Here is a 27,804-nt window from a genome sequence, read left to right on the forward strand (position 1 = left end):
GACTGGGGGAATGTCAAGGGGGGGGAAAAAGGAGACATATGTAATACTCTTTGTAATACCTTAAGAAATAAAACAAAATTAAAAAAATAAAATAAAATCCATGTGTAACTGTTGACTCCCCCAAAATTTAACTACTAATAGCCTACTGCTGATCGAAGCCTTACTGATAACATAAACAGTTGATTAACACATATTTGCAGATTATATTATATACTGTATTCTTACAATAAAATAAGCCAGAGAAAAGAAAATGTTAAGAAAATCATAAGAGAAAATATATTTACAGTATTTATTGAAAAAAAAAATCCATGTATTAGTGGGCCCTCACAGTTCAAACCTGTGTTGTTCAAGGGTTAACTGTACAGAAAATTGTACTAATTAAGTTCAGTATTTCAAAAATTTAGATTGAAGTCATATATTTAAAAAAATTCTCACATGCCACATAACCAAATACCTAAACACTTGGTTTTGAGCTTTCCTGTCCTGCCATGCTAGTATTATAAATTTTCCTATTTTATTTCAAGAAAAAAACTAACATTACCGGATTATTGCTTTGGTGATTAAAAGCCATTTAACTTTTTGGTTTTCAGATGTCTCCTTGAGAGACCAAAGCACAGTATCAAGAACTTGGGTTTTAGGTTCTAAACTGTGTGCACAATTTGAGAAAGTACTTAACTTCTCTGGGGCTGTTTCCTCAGTAATAAAACAGGCTAATGATACCCCACACAGGGCTGATGTTTTGAATAATGACATCATGTATATAATGGGACACAGCAAATCTTCTATAATAAAAAAAGCATAATATGCTAATTAGACTGGACATCCTTCTGGACGAAACCGGGGCTGTGAGGGAAGCCCGGGTCCTGGGTGCCTGCTGGTGGTCGGAGGGAAGCCCGGGTCTCGGGTGCCAGAGGGAAGCCGCTGGTGCCGGCAAGTGTGTGTGTGTGTGTGTGTGTGGGGGGGGGGGGGGGTAGAAAGGCCTACTCTTGCACGAATTTCGTGCATCGGGCCTCTAGTACTAAATAAATGTGAGACACCATCACTGCCATCATCATCAACAGTAACTTTGACTGGCTGACATATGATCAGGAAAATTAGCCTGGTAATGAGGCTAGCAAACATTGTTATTCTACAAGTTTGCCAGCCAGCAGGGATACTTAACAGAAACATGATTTATTAGTAATCAATAACATTTAAGAAAGTTGTAGGCATATTTTTCAGTGATTATCAAAATGATACGCTTAATTTATTTTATGGTAACCCTGCAGCAAATAGGGAATAAGTTAACAATAATTTTCTTTCTACTTTGGAGCCAGGGCATGGAAGAAAAATATTACAAGGAAAAAAAATTCAAGAAATGTATAAGAGACGGGAAAAACTCTAAATGTGATACACATCACCACCATATTGTATATGTGCATAATTTTATAGTATACAAAGCACTTTGCCCATACATTATCTTATCCAATTCTCATATACTGTGAAATATTATTGTCTCCATCTTAAAGGTGGGGAAACTGAGGTTCAGAGAGAGTAAATGACTTGTTCAGTCACAGACCCTGAGCATAAATTATGGCAGAAACATAAACCCAAGTCTTGAACCCAGCTGGGTTTCCTTTCCACTAGACTGCTTGTGGAATTTAGTTACTGTAATATCTCGCAACAAAGGTGCTCAGCTGCAGAAAACCACGCCCATGACAGTTCACAACAAGGTCTTGCAGCCCATCCCCAGTGGTGACCGTCCCTGCCCAACACACACATCTTTTAATGGACTGGCATCTAAAAGAGAAAAGAGCTACTTCTCTTGAACCTGCTACCTGAGAATAATTTCTGTTTGGGGATCCGTTGTTTGGCTACCAGAAAAGAATGTTTAACATCTTTCCAGCCTCCTTCCTATGCTAATTACAGCTCATCGGCATCTGGACACCCACAAGCAAAATCAATCTGACTATAGAAGCAAGCCAAAGACATTTTCTTACCATAAAAAACAAACAAACAAGTATGACTGCAACATGATTAAATACACAGAACATTTCCCCGGCAACCTGCAGGCTGCTGCATATAAAAATCACAGCCAATATCACAAGAGTCCAGGAAGGTGGACTAACAATCTCACACATGCAATTGTATTCTTTATGAGCAGTGAAATGTATTCAAGTTTATCCCCTTCCACATTATATCTACTGTTAGACGCCAACGTTCAAGTACTCACTTAAAAGAAATACCATTGAAAGGCATCTTCACTTCCCCTTATACTACAACCAAATGAACTTAGCTTTCAGTCCATACCTCATTTCCTTATCATCCTCAAGTTCCAGCACATTCACAATGCTTGGAAGAGCCAACATCACTATCCAAGCACAGCTCACCTTTTCATACTATCACCTCTGCAACCTGATCATTTAACCTGAAATCTATCCTGCCTTCTAACAACAGAGTCTAACTTCTTAACTGTATTAAAGACTCACCACCACTGACAAATGTGTCCAAGACAGTGTGAGTAAAAACAGGCTACAAAATAGCGTATTCCAGTTGTCCACATGCTTAAATTTTCTACATTGGTTTATTATAAAAAGCAATAGTGCTATTTTTAACAAGCCTCCCCCAAAGACCCACTATGTCAAGATCTTCTCTTGGCTTAGAGAGAAAGTAATAAGGATGCCTACCAAGGTTTGTGCTCTGAACATTATGGCCAGTGACCTCAACACTAGCTGAGCAACAGGATCAGGAGCTTTCTAAAAATACAAATGCTCGGAGTCCCCAATCCTCAGAATTTCTGGAGGTGGGGCCCAGGCATGTGTATTTTATCAAAGCTCTTCAAGTGATACTGATCAGTCAGTGTTGAAAACTACAGATTTATGCCTCATTCTCAAGAGAGGACCAACAGTGGGAGAAAATAGGAGAGTGCTGAGTGAAGTGTTTAACTAAAGGCAAGCAACTGCACCCTAGCCGGGTAGCTCAGTTGGTTAGAGCGTCATCCTGATACATCAAGGTTGCTGGTTTGATCCCCGGTCAGGGCACAGACAAGAGGCAACCAATGAATGCATGAATGGGTGGCACAGCAAATCTCTCCTTCTCTCTCAAATCAATCAATAAAAATTAAATTAAAAAAATAAAGGCAGACAATTGCAAGGTAACCAGATGGAAACAGAAACTGGAGGCTGAAGCAGTGCTGAGCTTCAAGTGTAAGAGACCACGAGGAAAGAGAAGGCTATCAGTGGACAGACACACCCTAAAGGTGGAACCCAAGAAGAAATAAAGTGTGGCAGGGCAAAACGTTTCAGACTAAGAGATAGAGGTTATTTATGAAGTACTGGGGAGCAGGACTCACTGATAACCTGAAGAAACTGAATAGGAAAAAGACCCCAAGCAGTTTAAATTAGGCCTACTACTGATGGGCAGCCTTGAATTTATGAAAAAAAGGAGGAGGAAGATAGAGGAGGAGGAACAGGGAGAACAGTTGTGGAAAAATCCTGGGTTAAAATCCTAGTAAGACCATATACTAGCTCTGTGATCTTCGGAAAACGACAATTTCTCTATGCCTCAATGTTCTCACCTGTAAAATGTGGGTAATAATACGCAGCTCAGAGGATTATTGTAAGGATTAAATGAAATGAGATAATGAATGTAAAAGCCTATCAGAGTGCTCAGAACAAAAAAGCTCCCAAATAGAAATACTAGGAAGCATATTCCAGTACAGTTTATGTGTTGCACTTTAATAAACCAGGGCCCACAGTTAATTACTGCCTGGTCCCTAAGTTATTTCCTCATTTTGGCACCACCTAAAAATGCTGGAGAAATAACCTAGAAAAGTTTGGCTTTTTCTCTACTGTTTGCTTCTACATTCCTGGTATTTATTTTACTTCTATAAAGAAGATACATTGCATACTAAAACTATTCCTATAAAATTTAATCAAGATTATAAATGAAAACTAACAGTCATATTGACAAAATAATAAATGTGCCAGTGGAAAATTCTATATCCAAAATAAGAATTCAGCTAATGCTGTCACTAAAGAACTAAGCTTCTACCTGGCAAAATGAAAACCACAGAAGTGAAAAAGAAGTGATAAATGTTTCTCCTTCACCCTCTCTACATAGGCCCTCAAAATCCAAATTGAATTTGTTCCAAATTAGCTGAAATAGTCAAAATAACTAAAATTAGTACTATACGTGTGACCTGTTAAACTTTGGGAGAGTCTTTTTTTGAATACATAATAAAATAAAACTAAAAACAGCAATAGCTACCAGTATTAATGAATGCTTACTATGTTCCTAAGCATCATACATATATAACTCAGTCAATTCTCACAACAGCTCTGCAGGGTCTCAAAGGTACTACTCCATGGGAACTTAATAAAACACAGATCCACCAAAATTATGCAGGTTACTGGAACTGGAAACTCTGAGCATGAGTCCCAGATAACTAACTATATTTTAAACAAGGTCCCAGATGATTCTGATGGCAGCTAGGTGTAAGGCAGTCTGTCTCTCCCAACTTTTATTTTACACGTGCTGGTTTTTGTTTTCACTCGACAGTCTTACACCTGGGTAACTCAGACCTAAGGTTTGGCTCAAAAGCCACATTTCTAAGGAGAGCTGTTTCTAGTCTCCAACTGTTCTATCACCACCCAGACTAGATTAGGAACCCTTCCTTTGTGCTCCCACAGTGTTTCACACTTTCTTCTACCTTTTTATCTTGTAATATAAACACAGGTGTCTATGTCTGTCTCCTTAGCTGGACTGTGAGCTTGTTTACCTTTCATCTACAGCACCAAGCCTGTCACAAAGGAAGGGTTAGTGATTTACTTAAAAAAAAAAAAAGAAAAGAATGAAGCTTCACTGACCCACCTTTAAGATTCTATCCATAGAATAAACTCTGCGAGAGTGAGAACTAGAAGAGTCTGGTACCCCATTCAAGAAGTGATGGGTTTTAACAGGGCTAGAATTACCAGGGTTACAACGAAGGGTTCAGGTTATAGGCCATCATGGTAACTAGTGGCTGCCCCATCTCCCTGGTTGCTTATGACTCAGCCTGTCTGCATATGGAGTCCTGGTCCACAACTGGGCTTCACATCCACAGAAGTCAATGAGTTTGATCCTACATGTAAGCATGAGAACTGGGAGAGACAGGGATGCCTCCTGTTGAAAGGAGGCTGATAGGCAGTAACTGTATTACTATTTAATGAATGTCCACATGATAAAAACTACATATAGGATGCTGATGATCATTATTCTTCACATAACTCTTTAAGAAAGGTTTTTGCCAGGCTTGTTGATTAAAGAGGAATTCAAGGTCCAGAAAGAATAACTCACCCAAGGCCACCAGCTAGTTTGGGGGCAGGCCCATCTGTCTACAAAGACAACCCTCCTTCCACGACTCTGTGCTGCCTCCGGATACCAACCTACAGTGACCAGGAGATCACTGGAGCCACTATGGTGTTGGAAGAAGCTTTAGAAACAGACCTAGGCTTAAATTCTGCTTCTGTCATTCATTTGCTAAAAGGTCTTTAGTAACGAAAAATTCCCTGAGATTTATCTGTATAAAGATAGAAATGCCTAATGCATACAGTAGGTGCATTTGTAAAGCCCTGAGTGTATTGGTAGATGCCCAATAGACGTGAGTTGGCCATTATTAGCCTGTTTCCCCACTCCTCCTTGCAAAAGAGAGTAACAGTTTCTTCCAGAATGGCAAATACACCCTCTGTTTCACTGTCTTCCTCGTTGATAAACAACTACGCTGTGTTCTACTTGGGAAAGAAAGGCCCGAGGGTAAATTCTTAATATGATGGAACCAGTTAGCAAACCAGATGTGCAACACTCAAAATCACCCCCTCAAGCCTGATGAGGAACCCCCAAATCTAAACACATTGTTATTTCAGCATCCCTACATTTTGTCATCTGAGGTCAGGAATGAGACAAGCAGCTAGAGGGAGGGAAAGGGAATTGATCCTGAATCTGTTCAATTATAAGGTTTTCAAATAGCAACAAAAAGAATAGCAAGACATTTCCATCCTTGTTCTAACATAAGGTGCCTGTTAGTACATGACTGAATATCATTCTTAAAATTAAATACTGTTCACTCTTCACTTGCTCATTGTTCTGACCACTATAACCAACCCTTTTTGATTTTTAAGCTTGGAGAATACAAAAAGAGGGGGCAGATCCTTGAATTCTCTGTTTACAGGTGATATGGAGGAGAAGTGGGGACCCAGGGCTCCCTGGTGTGTCCTCTCTGGGGGAGCTTTTTGTCTTACATGCCACAAAGGACTGGCAGGCATGTTGACAGTCCACCTCTTATGAATGGCAGATTCAGGGAAGGAAAACATTTCTTCAGGTGAATACTTCTAAAATTACCAACAGAATACAAAGAAGAGGAACACAAATGGAAAATACATCCTCATTGCAGCCACTAATATTAGTGAAGCAGGCACTGTGCTAAGCACTTTATCTGTATTATTTCACTTAATCCCCATATAGCACCCTTATGAGATAGATTCAGTATTATCCCAATTTTACAATTGAGGAAATATAGGCTCAGAGAGGTTAAGCAACTTTCCCAAAATCACAAAGCTAGTAAATGACAGAACCAAGACGCCAACCCAAGTCTTGTCTTCATTCAAAACCCATTTTCTTAATTACCCATCTATCTCTCTATATAAAAGCCTAATATACTAATTGTCCCTCTGACTGTTCAACCAGTCACTATGATGTACACTAACCACCAGGGGGCAGGCACTCCAACTGGTAGGTCAGCTTGCTGCTGTGGTCTGGCCGATCAGCACTGGGCGAGATGGATCGGTCATGCCCTGGAGCCCTCCTGCAGTCTCTCCCCGGCCCTGATCATGCACCGGTGGGGTGCCTTGGCCTGACTTGTGCCCTCTCGCTATCCGGGACCCCTCAGGGGATATTGGAGAGTCGGTTATGGCCCAGTCCCCGCAGGCCAGGCCGAGGGACCCCACCGGTGCACGAATCCATGCACTGGGCCTCTAGTATCACATAATTGTTATACATGCCTTAGCTCTGCCCCCTCTGCCACTCCCATCATTAGTATAAGAATTAAATACTATTTATTTTTCAAGAAACACTCTTTTCTTAAGCTTTCCCAGAATCCCTAGAAGTCTGGGCTTCCACAAAGTATAGCATTTAGTATAGTATGATGTCTGGGGTCAGTATTAAACGAATGATTCATAATAAACTAACATTTTATCAATCCCCACACTATGTTAGACTTACACAATAATAATAATTCTCAACAATCCAAAAAGGGTGGTATTAATCCTATTCTTATAGATGAATAAACAAACATGTATTGAACATTACTATGGGACAGATGCTGTGGTCTTATGGGAGAACCATAAACTAGTTAACATGGTAAGAGTCCTTTGAATTTCACAATGCTCTTAACTATAGGCATGTGTCTCGATCTTGGTTGTAGATGGTACATAGGTGTTAAATAAACACATTCAACCAATGCTTACTGAGCACCTACCAAGCACTGTGAAAGACACTAGAAATGCCTAACAATAATTTCACTAAGTCATTTGCCATATAATTTGTGCAATTTGAAAGAATAAGAGTCCCTACTACCATGATGACCTGCCCTGGGTCAAAGCACTAAGGTTAGAACCAAGGTCTTCTAATCAAGAACTTTTGACTTCATCAACAATCCAGAGAAGCGATCAAGTTAGTTTGGCTGGACTCAAAAGAGCAAATACTATGGCATGACTTTGTGAAACGAGTGTGAGATTTGTGATCAGAAGCTTAGGGTCTAAGTCTTAGTTTAGCTACTTACCCACTATGACTTGAAGTCATGATCTCCTTGAGTCTTACAATTTCCTCATCTTCAGAATGAGAAATAACATCAACCTTATGGGAATGTTGTAAGGCTCAAATATGATCAGTTGTGTGAAGACTGGTAGGTTGACATTCCAGTGTCCTTTGGTTTAACCTATGTCATCATTTCCCTTCTACCAGAAGTATCTTTTTCTCCAAGTATTCCTATTCTCTCGTACCCTTTAATAACGAAGTACTCTTTTCTGCTAAGTCTTTGTAGTTGCTAATATTATTTTTTTGGTAACTATCTACAAAATTGCTTCCTCCCCTTCCTTAAACTATAAATTTATTGAGGGCTGGGAGTGCCTCTCTAATTTGAGTGGTGACATGCAGGATGGACTCTGAGAGGACAAGAGAATTGGGAGACTAAAGTGCGAGAGACTTATTAAAGCTACAGTAACAGTTCACGAGAGGTGATGAGTACAGTCAGCGGCAACAGAGAGGACTTATTCAAGTTTTTTATAAGGTAAAATTCATAGGACTTAAGATCAATTACATGTGGGGAATATTAGAGTTAAGATGATGCATTGATTTTTGCCATGGGTGGTGAAATGGAGAGTAGTGACATTTACCAGGATAAGGAAACAGAGGAGATTTGGGCAATGAGGGAATGAGTATGGCTTTGAAAGCGTTGAGTTTGAGTATCTGATGGGGTTGTCTTCTGGTTAGTTAGCTGTGCCAACTAGCGCTTAGGAAAGATACAAGGTTGAAGATTTGGGAATCAATGGCAAAGAGATAGAAGTTAAAGCTTCAGGTAGTAGGTGAGATCACCGGAGGAAAAAAAAAAAAGAACAGGCAGAGAAAAGGGATCTGGAGATGGAACACTAAGAAAGAACTTTCCCACAGGACAGGGATTCTATTTTGTGCCCTTTCTCCTTGGGACCTGTGACATACTGGGTCTTTGTTGAATTTTGGACATAGCAGGAGCCCCCAATAAAAGCTGGCCCCAAACAATGACTTACCTATGCTGGTTAAGCTCCCTTTACTAACTGCAGGAAAGGTTTTGCCATTTCCCTTTTCTAATCCTGGTAGGTGGTGGGAGTTTTGGTCTGCACTTCCTCACTGTTAGGAGTCCAAGGAGCACCAGCAACTACTAGTACATGTTACCTGACATGTGGAGTCCACCAGAATCACAATTCTTTGCAGATGACAGATGGTATTCTTTAAAGCACTAACCTGTCATCAACTGCTGTCATTGTTCATAGGTAAAATGTGTGCACATGCTCAGCATGCACACCATACACCTACACACTGCTTGGTAGCTCACCTCCTTAAAGCTTATAACAGCCTCCAGGGGAACCATGTTAAAACAGCGCAATTAAGTAGAACTGCTACAAACTCAATAACTCACCTACCTAATGAAGCAATATAAGAAAAATTGTACCTATTTTAATAAGAATTTTAAAAAGAGACAAGAAGTAAAGGTCAAATGCCATTTCTGGATCCCAGCTCTTTTCTTCTCTCCTCCTATTCTGAAGCAGTTAATACCAAAGAGACATTATATACTGTGCTATTCTTTATAAAACCAAAGAGGCAGCCAATCATGCTATTGCACACAAGGGCAAATTATTTCTTTCCAACCCATCCCCCAAGCTAAATGCCTTCCCTGATCTATTTCTGAAGGTTTTATTATGCAAACCTGAATGGATTTCAATTACAATAATTCTTTTCCTTCCCTACCCCAACTCACAAAAGAGGAACTAAATTACCAGCAATTCTAGGTTATAAGGACAGTTTTTGCTTCTTCCTTCCTCTCTAGTCACCTTAATCAAAAGTTCTCCTCTCTCAACCTCTTTGTTGGCTTTAGAAACACAGCTGCTTTTGTGCCACCCCACTATTTTGCTTCTAAACAAGCTGGGCAAAAGACCACTCACCAGGGGTATGACTGACAACCATCAATCTGAACTGAAGTCCACTGCATTGATGTTAACCTTGCAGGGTTCTAAGGAGAGTTCCTAACCCATGTCTGTCCTCACTGAGCAGTCTTTTAGGGAAAGTGGTGTTCATTCATGTAGTCAATGAACATTTACTGTGCATCCAACATATGCCAAGCACCAGGCTGGGCCCTTGGACTTAGCGGTGAAAAGGCCATTTGTTCCAAAATCTTAAAGGCTATGAAGGCAAAGTCTGGAGACCAAAAGTACACTTAACAAGAAGCTCTATTCTAGTCCAGGATCTTATGATATGCCTCCCTGAGAAAGTGACAGCAAAACCAAGGACCTGAAGGATGACTAAAACGCAGACAGAAAAAATTGTTACAGATTGAGGAAGGAGCATGGTGGAAGCCTGGAGCCAGGAATGAGCTGCGCATGTCTATAAATACTCCTGATAGCTGAGGCTCTTGTGCTCTAGCTTAGCATACAAAGCTGACCAGCACACAGAGAGTAAGCCAAAGGACAAGACAGAACAAAGAAATATTGCACAATGTGTCCTGCCCCGCTCTGCCTTTGTTTTCTACCTTCATGGCATGAGTGAGGACCAGTCTGCCAGGAGAAGGAGCAGCTAGCTGGGACCTCCAGCGAGAGGTTCACTTCTTCTCTCTGGGTGCTGGTGTATTCAGGATGCAGAACTCATCCTCACCAGTCATTACGGTCCAAACATGCCTTCCAGCAGCTGTCTTACCAAGCCATTGCCCTCACTAATATAATGTTATCAAATTCCTAATGCGGTACTCTAGAGCAAATGTACTGCTACCAGCATTCAACCAGGCACATTCTTTCAAAAGGGAAACAGCTGCTCACTGAATCAGTCACTTCTCCTCTTCTCAGTACCATGCACACAGAGCAAGAGCCAGCTAAGGGCTGTTTTCCTTCTCTTCCTTCAAGCATGCCCAAGATGCAGCACCAGGTCTCTCACTAGAACCCAGCAGGTCAGCCACAGCACAGTCTTTGAGGAGCTTCCTGGATTACAGGACAAGACCTTAACAATAGGCAATAGGGCCCGGGCCTGAGAGTCTTAAGGTGCAGATATCAGAGTTTCTAGTTAACTAATCTAGTTTCCTCATTTTATGGACCAAGAAGGAAAATACAGTCTGGCAAAGTTAAATAAAGGGTCACACAGTTAGTTAGAACCACAGCCTGATTCATTTCTCAGTTGATTTCCTAAAAATAACCCCACAAAGGTACCACCATCTACTTGATAGGTTGTTAAGCCTAAATAAGAGAGCCCAGAGCACAGCACTACTAGGACTGTGGCAGGTTTTCACGGAATGATGACTGTCTCCAAAATTTTCTCCTAGATCTCCAAGACCATCTATTCCCTCTCCCATGGCCTCATTTTACTGAATTTTGATAGAAAAAAGGCCAGCAATAGGGCTGTTTACGGCTGATAAACATGTTTACGGCTGGTGATTGGTCAAAATCAATCTGAGGTGAACTGAACTCTCTGCTTGTTCTAGATCTCTAGTTCACAGTTTTTTGCACTGCCAGTCCTCCCCTTGCCAGACGTCCTGTTGTCTCTGGAGAGTTGATCTGATCAGAGACGTTATCATTGGAAGCTACTACTAAAGACAGTCATATCACTTTCCCTTAAGCCAGTGGTTCTCAACCTTCCTAATGCCACGACCCTTTAATACAGTTCCTCATGTTGTGGTGACCCCCAATTTCATTGTTACAAATTGAACATAATTAAAGCAGTGATTAATCACAAAAACAATATGTAATTATATATGTGTTTTCCGATGGTCTTAGGCGACCCCTGTGAAAAGGTCGTTTGACCCCCAAAGGGGTCTCGACCCACAGGTTGAGAACCGCTGCCTTAAGCCATTCCAGTTGGAAAACACTAGGCCAAGTAAATTGAGAAAGAAAACTTGTTTTTTAATTGTTTTATTGCTTAAAGTATTACAAAGAGTATTATATATGTCTCCTTTTTTTCCCCCCTTGACCTTCCCCTAGCCTCCCATACCCCCCAGTGTCTTGTGTCCATTGGTTATGCTTATATGCATGCATACAAGTCCTTCGGTTGATCTCTTACCCACCCCCCCAACCCTCCCCGGCCTTCCCGCTGTAGTTTGACAGTCTGTTCGATGTTGCTCTGCCTCTATATCTATTTTTGTTCATCAGTTTATAATGGTCTTAATTATCCATTTATTTTGATTTTTATTTTTTTATGTTTCTCATTGCCTTTGATCATTTTTATTCAAAATTAGCTGTCCAAAGTGATTTGACCGTTATGGAATAAACAAATGTAAGTTTATGCCACAGGCTTCTTTTCTTCTGTGGTGGGTTTCTTTTCTGCCGGCTTCTTCTCAGCTGCTGGTTTCTTGGTAGCTGCAGCCTTTTTCCCTACCAAAGGCTTCTGCTTCTTAAGGCCAACAGCCTTCTTTCCTTTCTTCCCTACCACAGGCTTCTTGCCTGGAACCCCCTTCTCATCTGATTTGGCTTCTAGTGCTGCTGTTGCTTTATCCACCCGAAGCTTGTGGTTCTTGGCCTGATGAAGAATGGTGTTCCAGTGCATGGTCTTTGCATATGGGTTTAGCTTCAACATGATTCTCAGGTTTTTCAGTGGATTCTTCTTCAGGACTCTGCGGTGAATCTTCTTGCGTGGTGCTCGGAGGGCTCTTTGGATCTCTGGGCTTTTCAAGATTCTGCTAAGGTCTGTATTGAGCATCTTGTGCATGGGAAGGTTGTAGTTACTCTCGAGGGAGGCAGCTCTACGCCAAGTGCCATACAGCTCATCTAACTTGCGGAAAGCACTTTCAGTCCAAATGCAGAAACGGCCCACATGCCCTCCAGGTGCAAGTTTCAAAATGTTCAGTTTGCTTACATTAAGCAGAGTAATTCCAGGGATGTTTCTGAAGGCTTTGATGATACCGTTGTCCTCATTATAGATGATACAAGGTCCCCTGCGCTGGATACGACGACGGTTTCTCATTTTGCCCTTGCCAGCCCTCATTCGCTGAGAGGCATAGACCTTTTTTATATCATTCCAGGCCTTAAGTTTCTTAAGAAGCAAAACAGCCTCCTTGGTTTTCTTGTAGCTTCAACTGTATCTTCAACCACCAAAGGAAGTTCAGGTACTTCCTCAATACGGTGACCTTTAGACATGACCAGTGCTGGTAAGGCTGAGGCAGCTAGGGCAGAGCAGATGGCATGATGTTTCTGTGTTGTGTTCACTCTGGGTTCCAATGGCGCCAGGTTTTGGTTGGTGCAAACATGCGGCCCCATGACACATATTTCCAAAAGCACCCTGGCCAGAACGATGAGTTCCACCACCTCGGACTCTGGGAACTCGAGCCACAGCTCTGCCAGTTCCCCAGGACTCGGCACTGGTTTGGTGACCTGCCAATTCATGACAGCATAGGGCTGTCTATTGTTTTTGCGCAAGTTGGTGTGAACAAAATTCACAATATCTGGTCGAATGGGAGCCTTGAACACAGCAGGCAAAGTGACATTTTTGCCAGATGTTTCCCCCTTTTCAGAGTACACAGATAACAGTGGACGAGCACATGCCATGGCGGGGAGAGGAGAAGGCCACACTCCTCTCTACCCGGCGGCTCCCACAGGAAAAGCGAGAAAGAAAACTTTTATCTAACAGAATGAGCAATGCAAAAGGTCCTTCAAATACCAACGCTAATTCTATTAATCACTATGAAAAAAAAATCACCCAAACTATGGGACAAATGTTAACTTTGACAAGACAACCAAATTAGTCAGCCAATCAGCTCCTCATACCCCTCCTTAACTCTCCCCACACTTTAAAATAACCATCCAACCATGTGAATTCCCTAGTACAAGCGTCTGTTAGCCTCCAGCAGAACTGTCAACGCTCATAAATCCCCAGCCTTCCAGATTGTACTGCGGCTATTTATTGGGGGGAGGATGCAGCAGGCACTAGACAATAGCAGGAAGAGATTGGCCTAGCGGTAACTACTCTGGTTACAGCATCGCAATTCATGGCAGCATTTTGCTGGGAGTATGCACCATCAGGGAGGAGAAACATAAAAAGGGGAATCTGGGCTGTAAATAGTTTATTTCGGCAATTCCTGATGTTAGCCGAATCATACTTTAATACAGAAATACATGAAAGCACCACTCCGGAGGTGACATGTGTTGCCATCTCATTACTCTTTTCAAAAGGGTCTTCCATCAGAGAGACACCTCGCTACAAATTATAGTGAAGAAAACAAAACCTGCACGCAGAGACTTATTAACAGGCCAGGAGGAAATGGAACCACCAGGATTCAAGCAAGTAGAGAACCAGTGAACAAAGGCCATCAGAGATCTGGGGTCTCTGGGTTGCTTTTCCATGCATGGAAAATATAAAAAAATAGAAAAGAAGAAGGTAGTACTCTTCAGCTAAGAGTCTACTCCTCGAATGCACAACAGAGTTTTAAAAGTAGCTCTTTTTTCCACCATTTCTCTTAATGCACCTAAATTAGTCTGAGTTTTCCAGTGAATCCTACCTTCATGTTCCTTCTCAGTGGTTCCCACTTTCTTGATCTTCTTGGGAGATTTCATAAAGAGGGGAAAGATGGTTCGTAAGCCAAGAATGTCAACAAACTTATGGCAATTGTCTGTGCCCTCGGGCCCAATCATGGCATGGTCCAGCACTTTCAGGGCACTGCTTCTCGAAATCTTCTTTTCTCTGGGAACAAAAGAGGTTTCATATAAAGCATTTCATAACAATGTTCTAGTCTTAAAAAAAAAAGTATTTTTACTACAGTACTCATTAACATGGGGAAAAGATAAAGAAAAAAATAATTTAAATGTACACCAATAAGAAAATTATTACAGTATGGCACATCTACACGGAATACTACACACTTGTTAATAATTAGGAGAATCTGTAATATCATGAACAACTTTTTAAGGTCAGAATAAGCATAAAAGGTAATACATTAAAAATTCTATATGAAGCCATTACCTCAATTATGTGAAAAATACGCATTAAAAAACTGGCAAAAATAGATCAAAATGCTAACAGAAATTATTTCAAGGTAGTAGAATTATGGATCACTATTATTCCTTTTTCTTTCTTTATAACGGCATATGGTATGTAAATTATATATGTATCAATATATAATTCACAAATCATACAATTCAACCACTTAAAATGTACAATCAAATGGATTTTAGTATACTAACTGCTATGTTCAACCATCACCAGTCAATTATAGAACATTTTCATTACCCTGACAGGAAATCCCCTACCCTTTAATTGTCACTCCCACTTCCCCAACCCCCACCCCCATCTCATCCCAGCCCTAAGCAACCACTAATCTATTTCCTGTCTCTATGGATTTACTTATTCTGGACATTTTAAGTAAATGGTATCATAAAATATGTGGACTTTTGTGACTGGCTTCATTCACCTAGCATAATATTCTCAAGGTTCATCCAGGTTGTAGCATGTATCAGTGCTTCATTCTTTTCTATGGCTGAATAATAGTTCATTGTATGGGTATGCCACAATTTATCTAACCATTCATCCATTAATGGACCTTTGGGGTGCTTCTATCTTTTGGCTATTATGAATAATGCTACCAACATTTGTGTATAAGTTTTTGTATGGACATATGTTTTCATTTCTCTTGGGTGTATATATACCTAGGAGTGGAATTGCTGTAGTATATGGTTAATTCTATGTTTAACCTTCTGAGGAACTGTCAAACTGTTTTCCAAAGTGGCTGAACTATTTTACATTTCTACCAGTAATGTACAATGTTCTGATTTCTTCACATCCATGACAACACATATCAACTGACTTTTTGGTTCTAGCCATCCTTGTGTGTGTGAAGTGGTATCTCATTGTGGTTTTGATTTGCAGTTCCCTCATAACTAATGATGTCAAGCATCTTTTCCTGGGCTTATTGGCCATCTGTATATCTTCTTTGGAGAAATATCTATTCAGATCCTCTGCCTACTTTTTAATCAATTTAATCATCTTTATTACTGAGTTGTAAGAGTTCTTTATTCTGGATACAAGACCCTTAACTTATTTACAAATATATTTCTTTTCACTCTAGGAACTGTCCTTTCACTTTCTTGATAATGTCTTTGAAGCACAAAAGTTTTTTAATTTTCATGAAGTTCAAGTTACCTATTTTTTCTTTTGTTGCTCACGCTTTTCACATGACAAATCCAATGTCATGAAAATTTACATGTTTTCTCCAAAGAGATTAATAGTTTTATTTCTTACATTTAGTCTGTGATTCATTTTGAGTTAATTTTTGTTTGTGGTGTGAGGTAAGGGTCCAACTTCATTCATTTACATGTGGCTATCCAATTGTCTGTTCCAGCACTATTGTTGAAGAGAATATTCTTTCCCCATTCAATGGTCTTGGTATTCTTGTTCAAGTCAGCTGGCCATAGACAAATAGCTTTATTTTTGAATTCTCAATTATATTCTATTAATTTATGCCAGTACCACAATGTCTTAATTACCACTACTTTGTAGTTTTTAAAATTGGGTGCTTTTCTTTTTCAATATGGTTTGGTAATTTCTGGTCCCCTGCAATTCAAAACTAATTGTAAGATCAGCTTGTTAATTTCTACAATGGTCAATTGTGATTCTTACAGGGATTATGCTGAATTTTTAGATTACTTTGGGGAGTACTGTCAATTTAACAATATTACATCTTCTGGTCCATGAATATAAAATGCTTTTCTACTTATTTGATCTTCTTTAATCTCTTTCAACAATGTTTTATAGTTTTCAGAGCATACATTTTATATTTCTTTTGTTAAATTTACTCCTTTGTGTTTTATTCTTGATGCTATTAAAAATAGAATTATTTTCTTAGTTTTACTTGTGGGTTGTTCATTACAAGTGTATAGAGATACAATTGATTTTTGTATATTAACCTTATATCCTGCAACCTTGCTAAACTTGTTTATTAGTTTCAATAAGTTTTTAGTGGATTCCTTAGGATTTTCTATATATAAGATCATGTCATTTGCAAACAGAAGTAGTTCTACTTCTTCCAAAAAAGCTCCCTTCTATTCCTAGTTTAAGTCTTTTTATCATGAAAGGTGTTGGATTTTTGTCAAATGTTTTTTTTCTGCATCTTATTATTCCCTTTTTCTATTTTTCAGTATCTTTCATTTTTCCATAATGAACATTCAGTACTTTTTAGAATTAGAAAAGATAAACTATTTTCAAGAAAAAACAAAGGCAATTCCCCCACTCACCCACCCCTGAATCCATAGGTCACAGAATAATCCTGCCACTGGCTACTACTCTTAGAGATACTTCTCAAAGGATTATCATTTTCCATAACCTTACACTGTTTTCTTTAACACTCTATGAGGTAGAGGGCAGTAAGTCAGTCATTTCATATTTTAGTATAGCTGGTAAATCAACCAACCAAGCCAATATTCAATGTTTACTGAGCCCCTACTCAATATTGTGGTGAGCACAAGAGAAAAACAAAAATTAAGACATGGCTGCTGCTTTCAAAAACATTTAATCTACAAATATTGAATGGATACCTCTTTTGGGAATAGGACATATCAAGTCCCAGTTCTCATGAGCTTAATTCTTACTGCAGGAAACAAATGGAAAATCAAGATATTGATAGTGGTTAAGTGTCATGGAAATAAAGCAATGTGAAAGAATGACTGGAGAGGATTTTTAATTTAGGTAATTAAAGAAGGCCTCTTAACAGGTAACATTTGTATTGAGATCTGAGTAATGTGATGAGATGAATTTGTCATACATATTTTAGGGGCAAAACATTAAAAGCAGAAGGAACAGCCAATACAAACATCCTAAGGCAGAAATAAGCTGGCATGGCAAAAAAACAACAACACACCAAAAACACACAAAAAACACAACACTCAAAAGGCTGGAAGCTTGAAGAATACCAAGGAGCAGTGTTCTGCTTAGATCAGAGACAGAAACATGGGCCATGCCTTCTAGTCTTGTAGGACATAAGACAGCCTCCAACAAAAGAACTGATTCTAGGAGCTAAGAGACACTTGTACATGTTTGTTCTGAGACTATTATGTGTTAAGAGGGAGGGAGGGGGAGAGAGAGAGAGAGAGAGAGAGAGAGAGAGAGAGAGAGAAAATTTGGGGGAATATGGGGAAAGATATACATATGCAAATATTTGAAAAGAGGTGAGAAAGTAAGAGGAGTAAGAGGTTACTCATTAGTAAAGATAAGAGAGTCCATCAGCTTGAGAGAAAAGCCAGGGTAAAATTTTAAAAAATTATTATTTTTAATAATATTGCTAATGTAGACGGTCAGCTGGAGTGCTGGGGAGTCTCTCCCATTGGCCAAGATGGCACAGGGGGAGGTTCTTACACCAAGTGTGCAAAAAGATGAATGGGTAGAACCTGAGTATACCAAAAGCTAGAAAGATGGATAGGGCCTAAGCATGCCAATATGGATAATTTAATCATATTTTTAGGGTGTCAAATAACTAATGGTAATGAAGAGACTAAAGATTAAAAAAAAGGGGGAGAAGTAATTGATAGAACTAGGCAACTGGTCAGTCAGGCAATGAAAGGCAAGCCTGGTAAAAAAGGTGGTAGTAACATAATCCAAAGATTCAATTTGGATTTCTTACATGAAAGCCAAATTCTTACATGAAAGCCAAAGAAAAGGAATCAGAAATAACATCCCTTTGAATAGTCTTTAGCAGAGGAAGCACTATGAAAACGCTGCACTATTAAGGTGTTAACAGTGCAATCTTGGGTTAGACAAGCCAGTCAGGATTGAGTCTCAATGAGTGAAGGAAGGAGAGTAGGTAAAAAGCTTTCCAACAGTACCTGTTGGTGGCAAGACCATCCTTATTTACCTGAGACGGTTCCATTTTTACCACTCAAAGTGCCACATCCCAGGAAATCCCTCAGTTCTAGGCAAACTGAGACAGTTCGGTCATCCCACTTGGTGCCAACATCAAACACCAAGATGTATTGTGACTATTCCTACCCTTATTCCCCTTGCTGTGGGACCAATCAAAGCAATCCATAGATACTCACTTATGACATTCAATCCAACTACTGAGTTTAAAAGAAAAAAGAGGCTACTGCTAAGCACCTGCCTTCATGCAACAGGCACTACACTAGCTGTTGAGAATTATAAGCTCCCTGTCTTTAAGCAATTAAAGAACAGATAAATAAAAATAATTTCAAAAGCTTGAAGCAGTGAAAATTAAGTCCAAGGAGGTGGGAGGTGGAGATAGTTAACTTTATCAGGGAGAAGTTAGTGAATGTGTCCAAATGGAAGGTGATATCTGAACTGAGTCTGAAGAATGAGTATTTGCCAGGCAGAGAAGAGAGAGCAATGACATTGGTGGCAGTGGTGGGTAAACAGCATCTGCAAAAGGTACAGAAGGCCTGTAAGAGCATGCCACCTGAGGGACCTAGAAGTCGTTTTGAATGACCACTGATGGAAGACGACTGAGGCGGTGGGCAGGAACTAGATGTGCTACCAGGAACCTGGGCTCCATGCCACACATGTTCAGAAGCCATGAAATGTTTAAGAAAAGGAGGGCATTAGATAGATACATTTCAGATAGCTTTATCTGGCAGCAGTGTGATAAAGGGATGTAGAGCTTTGGGTAGGGAGGACAGTAACAACAGGGTAAGTGAAAAATGACAAAGGGCCCAGCCACCGTGGCTCAGTGGTTGAGCATCGACACATGAAAAAAGAAGTCACTGGTTTGATTCCCAGTCAGGGCACATGCCCTGGTTTCGGGCTTGATCCCCACCCAGTAGGGGGAATGCAGGAAAAAGCTGACCAATGATTTTTCTCTCTCATCGATGTGTCTATTTCTTTTTCCCTCTCACTTCACCTCTCTCTAAAGATCAATGAAAACATATTTAAAACAATGACAAAGGTTCTGACAATGGTCGGGGTATAAAAAAGGCATATTTGTGAAACATAAAGTCTTAAATATCAGGAGCAGAGTAAACAGGCTCCAAATTCAGCAGGTTCGGTTTTTTGCATGAAGATGAAATTCTAAGATAAAACTAGACAAAAATATTTATTTGCTTTTACTGCAGCTGTACTTTAGCAATCTACTTTATAAACTTGAATTTACAAAGGTTATGACTAGGACAGATAATCATGTAAGCAGAAATTAGGAAACTAAGTTACAATATCCTTATTGTTTAGACACTCAGGAAAAGGCCTCTTGAAATGAATGACGGCCATGTAACAGGGCACCTTCAGTTACCATTCAGCATACATTCAAACCATTTCAAAAATAACATGCAATTGTTTGAAATCCTGAAGGCAAAGAACTCTGGTTTAGTCAAGTCTTTTTTTCTTGCCTAAGCAAATTTAACAAACAAAAGATTTTAAAAGCAAAACCCTTCTTCAGATAGGCAGTGTAAGACACGTTTAAAGGGGGGCAGTAATTGCATATTGATCACCATTTAGGCAAGCTGCATGGAGGTGAACTTTGGAATATTCATTGGGCTTAAATTCAGGCTTTTAGCAATCAATAGCTGTTTGGCCTGACTTTCTTGGGTTGACTTTATTTGAAATATTTATTCTGCTGGAGGACAAGTAGTTTATCTTAGTCTTGTCTGGGTTCATCAGGTTGTCGATCATGCCAGGACCAATGTGAATGCAAAAGCCTCCATAAATGTGGATGGTTGTGGGAAATAACTGGGAGCCATCTACTGCTCCCTATTCTGAAAAAGTGAACCTTCTGATGATGAGGAGGGGTGGGAGAGGGAAGTTAGCTTATTCTTCTATATTAGACAAAAAAACACTTTTGCAATGAACATGCATTCTGAGTGTAATTTTTTGTTCATTTGTTCTTTTATCAAATATTTACGAGGTACTTAACATGTGCCAGATATTAAGTTGAGGATGTAGAGACAGCCACAGCTCACACTTCTGGGGAGCTCAGTTCACAGGGGAGACAGATATGCAGACAATAAATATGCTGAGAGTAGCTAAGTATTACAGTGAGGTGTATAAAAAGTAGAATGTGAATACCGGAAGGGGGGCTGACTATCTCTGAGTCAAGGAGGCCTCATAAGGAGATGATGCCTGAACCATGCTTCACTGAATGTCTTTCCTGTACAAGCAAAAAGGAAAAAGGTATTTCAAGCAAAAGGAAACAACTGCACATGCAACGACACGAATAAGCATGGAACATTCAGGGAAGTGGTGCATGGTACTACTTGAATAAAAAGAGCAAGAGGGCAGCAACAAAGCATGGGACCTGCTGATCTTGTGTATTGGAAAGATTACACTTGCCACAGTGAGTTGAGTTGGACAATATTGGGGCGGGGAGGGATCCCAGGGAAGCAGAAGAAAGGGAGAACATATATAAGAGGCAGAGAGACTGGTAAAAAAAGGCAAAGTGATAGTAGACTAGGAATGAAAAGTACTGAGTTCAGATTGAACCTGAGGTGCCTATGAGACATGACAACAATGTCCAACTTTTTCTTATAAGTCTGAAGTCTAGGAATGAGATTAAAAATAGGGGGAAATTTGGAAGAATCATTAAATTTATGGGGAGTAACTGAATCAATGGTATGAATAAGACCACTCTAAAAGGGTACAGAAAACATATACAAAAGAGGAATGGAACCCTGGAGGAAACTTATTTGAAGGACAAAAGACACAGTGAAGCATAAACTAATCCTGACAAGAAACTTGATAATGCCATAAGATCATTTTTGCTTGCTTTCCAATGTACATGATAAAGTTCACTGCCTTTTAGCTTCCAAAATATAAGATCACTTTCTAGGATCCAGGATTTCTATGAATTAAGTAAGATAGCTTCAAACTACAGTGCCTAAAGAACACAGGTGCTCTGAGAGATGCTAAGGGATATTCCACCATTAAAGAGAATAATGGTGGTCTTCTATGTTGCCGGACACAATTTTTCAATTTTTAATTTCTATTCCCATCCATTTTTTAAAAACTGCTGGTACCAATTACTACTTGACTTATCTATGCCAGGAAACAAAACAAGTATGTATAAAACAGAGGTTAAATTTTTTGTTTCTAGGGCTAGATATGCAGAAAAAACACTCATAGCATGGCTAAGTCAACAGTAAAGTAAGATAAACAATCAATGACCAAAAATAAAGAACTCTAGAGAGCACGGGTTGGCAAACTTTATGTAAAAGGCCAAAGTATTTTAGATTTCACAGGCCATACAGTCTCTGTGGCACCTTTCTCTTTGTGTGTGTAAGTTTTTATACAAGGGTGGGCAAAAGTAGGCTTACATTTGTAGTCTTGTATTATTATTAATTATTGTATTATTTATTTGTATTATAGTTATCCACCCTATATATGAATTAAAACCTTTAAGATATAAAAACCATTCTTAGCTTGCAGGCCATAGAGAAGCAGGACTCAGCCAGATTTGGCCCACAGGCCTTAGATGGTTTCTAGGCCTTTATTAGTTGCCAACCCCTAATAAAGAGGATGAAAAAAGCCCAAATTAGGTTATTTAAAAAGACCAATAAAATTTAGAAATCTTTACCAACAGTGATTGAGAAAAAAAGAAAAGGAACAAATAAGCAATAATGGAAATGAATAGAAGAGAAAACTACAGATACAGTGAACATTAAGAACAACTGCCAAAACTTGAAAAATAGAGGAGACAGACAAATTCCTAGGAATACTGGTATGTAAATTTCCCTACTTGATTCAAGAAAAATGAAGAAGATTTTCTAAATGGATCTATAACCATTCAAAAACCAGAATCAATACTTAAAAATCTCCTCTTAAAGAAAATGCACTATTAAGTTCTACCAAACATTCAAGAGGGGAATAATTCCAGTTTTACCCAAACTCCTAAAGAAAACAGAAAAATAAGGAACACTATTCAATTAATTTAATAAAGCTTACAAACAAACAAATAAAATGCTCTGATACCAAAATCTTTTAGAAAGTAAAATTACAGGCCAATCTCATGCCTAAATATAGATATAAAATTTATAAATAAAATACAAAATCCTAGAAAACATATAAAGAGATGGGCTTATCCCAGGAATGCAAGGTTAATTCAACATCAGAAAATCCATTAATGCAATTTTCACTTAAAAAACATCTCAATAAATACATAAAAAGCATTTGGTAATATGATAGATTAAATCCATGCTATGAGAAAGAGAAAAAATGTTCTTAATCTGATAAGTGCTATCAACAAAAATTTTGCATTCCTTTAACACCAGGGGAAGACAAGTTTGCCCTTTATCACTACTCCTATTCAATACTGCACTAGAGGCCATTGCTAGTAAAATTTAAACATATGCAAATTAACAAATTATTAAAATGAAATGTGACAAAAAGTAATCTAGTTCCCAACTATTCCCTAAAAGAGGCATATAACTGATATTTGCTACTAAAAGTTTAACAACTAGCTCTCCAGGAAAAAAGTGCTGATTTGTTGTTTGCCAATTTACATGGTGTAAATATTCCCACCATAACTGATTTCAAGTTACCAACGTGATATTACTAAACACAATACTGGAAAGAGATGTGTACAATCAGCTCTCATGAGTTATACGAGCCAGCTCAAACACCTCACTGCTTATACATCCCTCCTCCTGACATCAGAGTTGGCCATGTGACTTTTTATGGCCAATAAAATGTGAGTTTAAGTAATATATGTGTTTTTAGAGGGGACGTTTTAATACTCAGCGAATCATTTAGTCTTCTTTCTCTGCCATGAGAGAGGCATGTCCCATTAAACACTGCTCCTTCAGCCTGAATCCCAAAATAAGATATGGAGCAGAGCTTCAGGTGGCCAGTGATGAATGCACCAGGAGTAAAAACTAAACATTTGTCATTGAAAGTCTTTAGATGTTGGGGGTGTTATCCCAACAAAACCCGACTGACACATTACATAGCAAAGTTGCTTAATAAAAGATCAATACACAAAAGTTAGTTGCATTACTATTCATCAGCAATAAATAGTCAGAAAAATAGTTTAGAAAGTATTTTTAGGAGTATATAATATATTGCTGGACTTCCACTTTGGGACTAATGGATTTATATCCCCTCCTATGCCTAAAATGAACAAACAGGAGGACAAAAGATACAAAACAATCATTTTCAGACACCTAGCATCAGGCAGCACAGTACAGTGATTCCAGGGAGAGGGAAACACATGAAATGGGCTCAATTGCTTGAAGAGAGTTTCTAGGCTCAGGACAGGGGAGAGCCTGGGGAGACCAAGGTGGCCATTTGCACAGGACAGAGTACCAGAACCAAGAGCTGCACAGAGGGTCCCCTTCAAGTGGTCAGTTGAATACTGGTTAGAACATGCATGTGAGGACACTAAGGCTGAAAGAAAGGGAAACAATCCCTAGAGCTCACTGAGGGCTAAGAATGTTTTGTGTTCCCAGCAGTTGCAGTGGGAAAACCTTGTGAACTCTGTTTGTCAGGGAGAGTACTCAGTAGGGTATTGCTTCAGTCATGGGGCAAAATTGGCCATAGACTCAATTTGGAACTCAAAACTAGTTCAAACTAGTTTAACTACATCTTGGAACAAATCTCAATAATATTTATAAGGATACAAAAAAAATCCAGCATCCAAGATAAAATTAATAATAACTGAATTTCAGTAAAAAATTATCAGGCATTCAATGGGGGAGGAAAATATTACCCATAAAGAAGGAAACAAATCATTAGTAAAAATAACATGGATGACAGAAGATAAGAACATTAAAACCATTATTACAACCACATTTGATATGTTCAAGAGGTAAAGAAAAGCTTCATTCAGCATGTTAACTGGAAACCGGGAATATATAAAAAGACCCAAGTTGAACATCTCAAGAAGAAAAACATAATGTTCTGATGAAAAATACACGGAGTGAAATTAATTGCAGATTACACATTGCAGAAGAAAAGAGTGAGTTTGAATATACAACAATAGAAACAGAAAGAAAAAAGGCTGAAGAAAATTAATAGATCACCCGTAAGCTATGGTTGGACAATTTCAAACAGCCTCATACACATGTAATTGAAATTCCTGGAAGGAGGAGTGGGGCAGAAAATATATTTGAAAATTTTCCACATATGATGAAAACTATAAACCTACAGATCCAAGAAGCTCAATAACAAACCCCAGACATAATAGACATGAAGATAACTACATCAGGTATCACATCATAAAACTATTCAAAATCAATAATAAAGAGAAAATTCCAAAAACATCTGGGGAGAAAGGGGACATATTACATACGGGAGAACAAATATAAAAGTAACAGCAGACTTCTCATTGCAAACTAAGCAATCCAGATGACAGTGGAGTAACACTCAAAGAATAATGAAAGGGGGAAAAACCCCTATCAACCTAGAATGCTGTACCTGGTAAAAATATTGTTCAAAGATGAAGGCAAATTCTTTTTCAGACACAAACAAGCTGACAGAAGTCATCACCAATTTCATATAAGACAAGCTGACAAATTTCATACAAGAAATGTGAAGGGAATAATTTGGGAAGAAGAAAACTGATACCAGATGGAAATCTGAATCTACACAAAGGCGTGAAGAGCACTGGCAATGGCAAATATCTAGGTCCACATAAAAAAACTTTTTCTTAAAAGAAATATTTAAAAGTTAACTGACCACTTAAACAAAAAGAACAATAGATAAAGAGATTTATAACATACATAAAAGTAAAATGTATGACAACTGCAACACAAAGACCAGCAAGGAGAAATGGAAGTTTATTGTTGTGAGGTTCTTACACTATAGATGAAATGGTATAATACTACTTGAAGATGCATGCTATAAGCCTTAAAACAACCACTAAAAAGGCAAAGAGAAAGAGCTGAATAAGTCCCCTAAGAAATAAACATGGAATAAAAAATATTGTGAAACTCATCAAATTGTATACTTTAACACTGGAATGATGACTAGCAATGAAGCCTGATGGAAGGACTCAGACAGGTCCAACACCATATCCTGCCAGGTTACCTTGCTTCAGTATAATCTGCCTTCTCAGCCATAGCACTTCCTCATTTATGAAGAGGTAACACCAGCCTAGAGAGACGTTGGATTATTTGTGTTTTTGAAGCATTTTTCTGGTTCTTAGAGAACAGGTGCAAACTACTATACTCATCTAAGAGAGAATGCTAATATTCAGTAAGTGGGGAAAGGGAATGCTTGTTGGACAAACAACAAGCAAGATCTATGTGTGCAGCTTGGAGCACAGACTGTACAAAGCCCCATCAGGAAGCACAGCTGACTTCTAAAATATTTGCATTATTATTCTGCTTTTGCAGTGGAATCCTGAAAACTGAATGTCAGAATAAAAGGCTCTAGCTCTTAAAAACAATAACAACAAAACCCTGTAAAGAACCACAAGAATAAAAATGCAATAGAGTTTGTACCTTCATATGTTCATTATGAGCAAAACCACTACAGAAGGTAAAATCCAAGGGAATTAAATGTCAAGGTTAAAAAAAAAAATCCCCAGCTCTAGCCGGTTTGGCTCAGTGGATAGAGTATCAGCCTGTGGACCAAAGGGGGCCAGGTTCGATTCCGGTCAAGTGCATGTACCTTGGTTGCAGGCTCCTCCCCAGTCAGGACTCTGGACAGGGCTCCTGGAGGAGGCAACCAATTGATGTGTTTCTCTCACATCGATGTTTTTTGTCTTTCCCTCTCTCTTCCACTCCCCCCAAAAATCAATGGAAAAATATCCTCAGATGAGGATTAAAAAAAAAACACACGAAAATTCCCCAGTCTGCACTACCTACCTATGTTGTGGTACAAGCTCATAGCCCAGAATTGGGCCTGCAAACTTACTTTGCAGATGGTATCCCATACTATTTTATTTGTTTCCTTTGTCAGAGACACTTTTCTTTAGCTCAAAGAAAATCTTACTGAAAACCCTCAGAGGAAAAAAAAAAATTGGTGGTTCCTGAAATGAATGTGTCTATGTACCCCTCTCTCTTTTGCCTATACAGTTAATAACCAAGATAGGTTCACTGTATTTCTGCTATACAATCCCAAGCTGCATTTGTACATATCCCTTGGGACCAAGGTGGTCTCTTCTCTTTCTAACTGGAACAGGGTTTTACAACAGAAGTAATAAGTTTCATGTCAACATTTCAAGGAAACTGACAATGTAATTCTTGTGTCTCCCACTGGCTTTGTTTCTTAAAGAACAATGAACCATTTGATACAAGGACATACAGTTAAAAAGTGCTTTGTGGTGGCAAGAAGTAAATTATTTGGAGAACAGGCTATAATTAAACCTGATATATTGGAATCTTGTATTTGCAGCAGCCACGTTACCAGAGAGACATCTGTTACCAGGAACATGGAAATGGCAAACGAGTCTAAATCCAGGGGACAATGAGGGCATTTTGGTAGCTCAGCCCTCATTTCCTGCTAAATGCTAAAATGGCCATTCTCCTGTAACAGCAATTTTCAACCTTTTTCATCTCATAAATTACTAAATTCTGTGGCACGCCAGAAATGTATTTTTTGACAATCTGACAAAAATAAGATATCTCAGCTTCATTCACACCAGACAGCTATTGTTGTGTTGGCTGTTGTCATTTTTATTTGACCATCTAAGGGAAAAGAGGTCAGTGCCCCTGACTAATCGGGTATTACATGTTTTAAAAATTCTTTTTTTATTTTTATTAAATCTTTATTGTTCAGATTATTACATTTGTTCCTCTTTTTCCCCCCTATAACTCCCCTCCACCCAGTTCCCACCCCACCCTCCGCCCTCACTCCCCACCCACTGTCCTCATTCATAGGTGCACAATTTTTGTCCAGTCTTAAAAATTCTTGCAGCAAACTAGTTGAGAGTTGCTACCCTGTAAGTATAATTTAGTCTTATTTTTATGAATTGTACTCTCTGAATCTAATCACTGTTAAACTGCACAGTCAATTGTGACTTTCTTAAATTTTATTTTTCTCTCAGCTAATCTGGGCGACAAAACCACCACTTGATTTATAGTCATATCTTAACTGTTCTGCTGCTGGCCAAGGGCCATCCAAACACACTCTCTGTACCCTAAGTCTTGACTCTCAAATCAAAAGAATTAGGTCAACCTCCCTGACACATAAGGAGCA

At 39.0% G+C, this 27,804-nt stretch overlaps 1 protein-coding gene and 1 pseudogene across 1 annotated transcript in view; both read right to left on the bottom strand.

Moving 5' to 3' along the window:
* Window positions 1-27,804, bottom strand: part of CTNNBL1 (catenin, beta like 1) — a 175,232-nt gene that overhangs the window by 52,160 nt on the left and 95,268 nt on the right. Inside the window, exon 11 of the mRNA XM_005858253.2 lies at window positions 14,240-14,421. Coding sequence (XP_005858315.1) covers window positions 14,240-14,421 — 182 coding nt within the window. The remainder of the gene's footprint in view (window positions 1-14,239; window positions 14,422-27,804) is intronic.
* LOC102258374 lies at window positions 11,947-13,349 on the bottom strand (annotated as a pseudogene).

The sequence above is a fragment of the Myotis brandtii genome, unplaced genomic scaffold (assembly GCF_000412655.1).
Source record: "Myotis brandtii unplaced genomic scaffold, ASM41265v1 scaffold1163, whole genome shotgun sequence".
NCBI classification, from domain to species: Eukaryota; Metazoa; Chordata; class Mammalia; order Chiroptera; family Vespertilionidae; genus Myotis; species Myotis brandtii.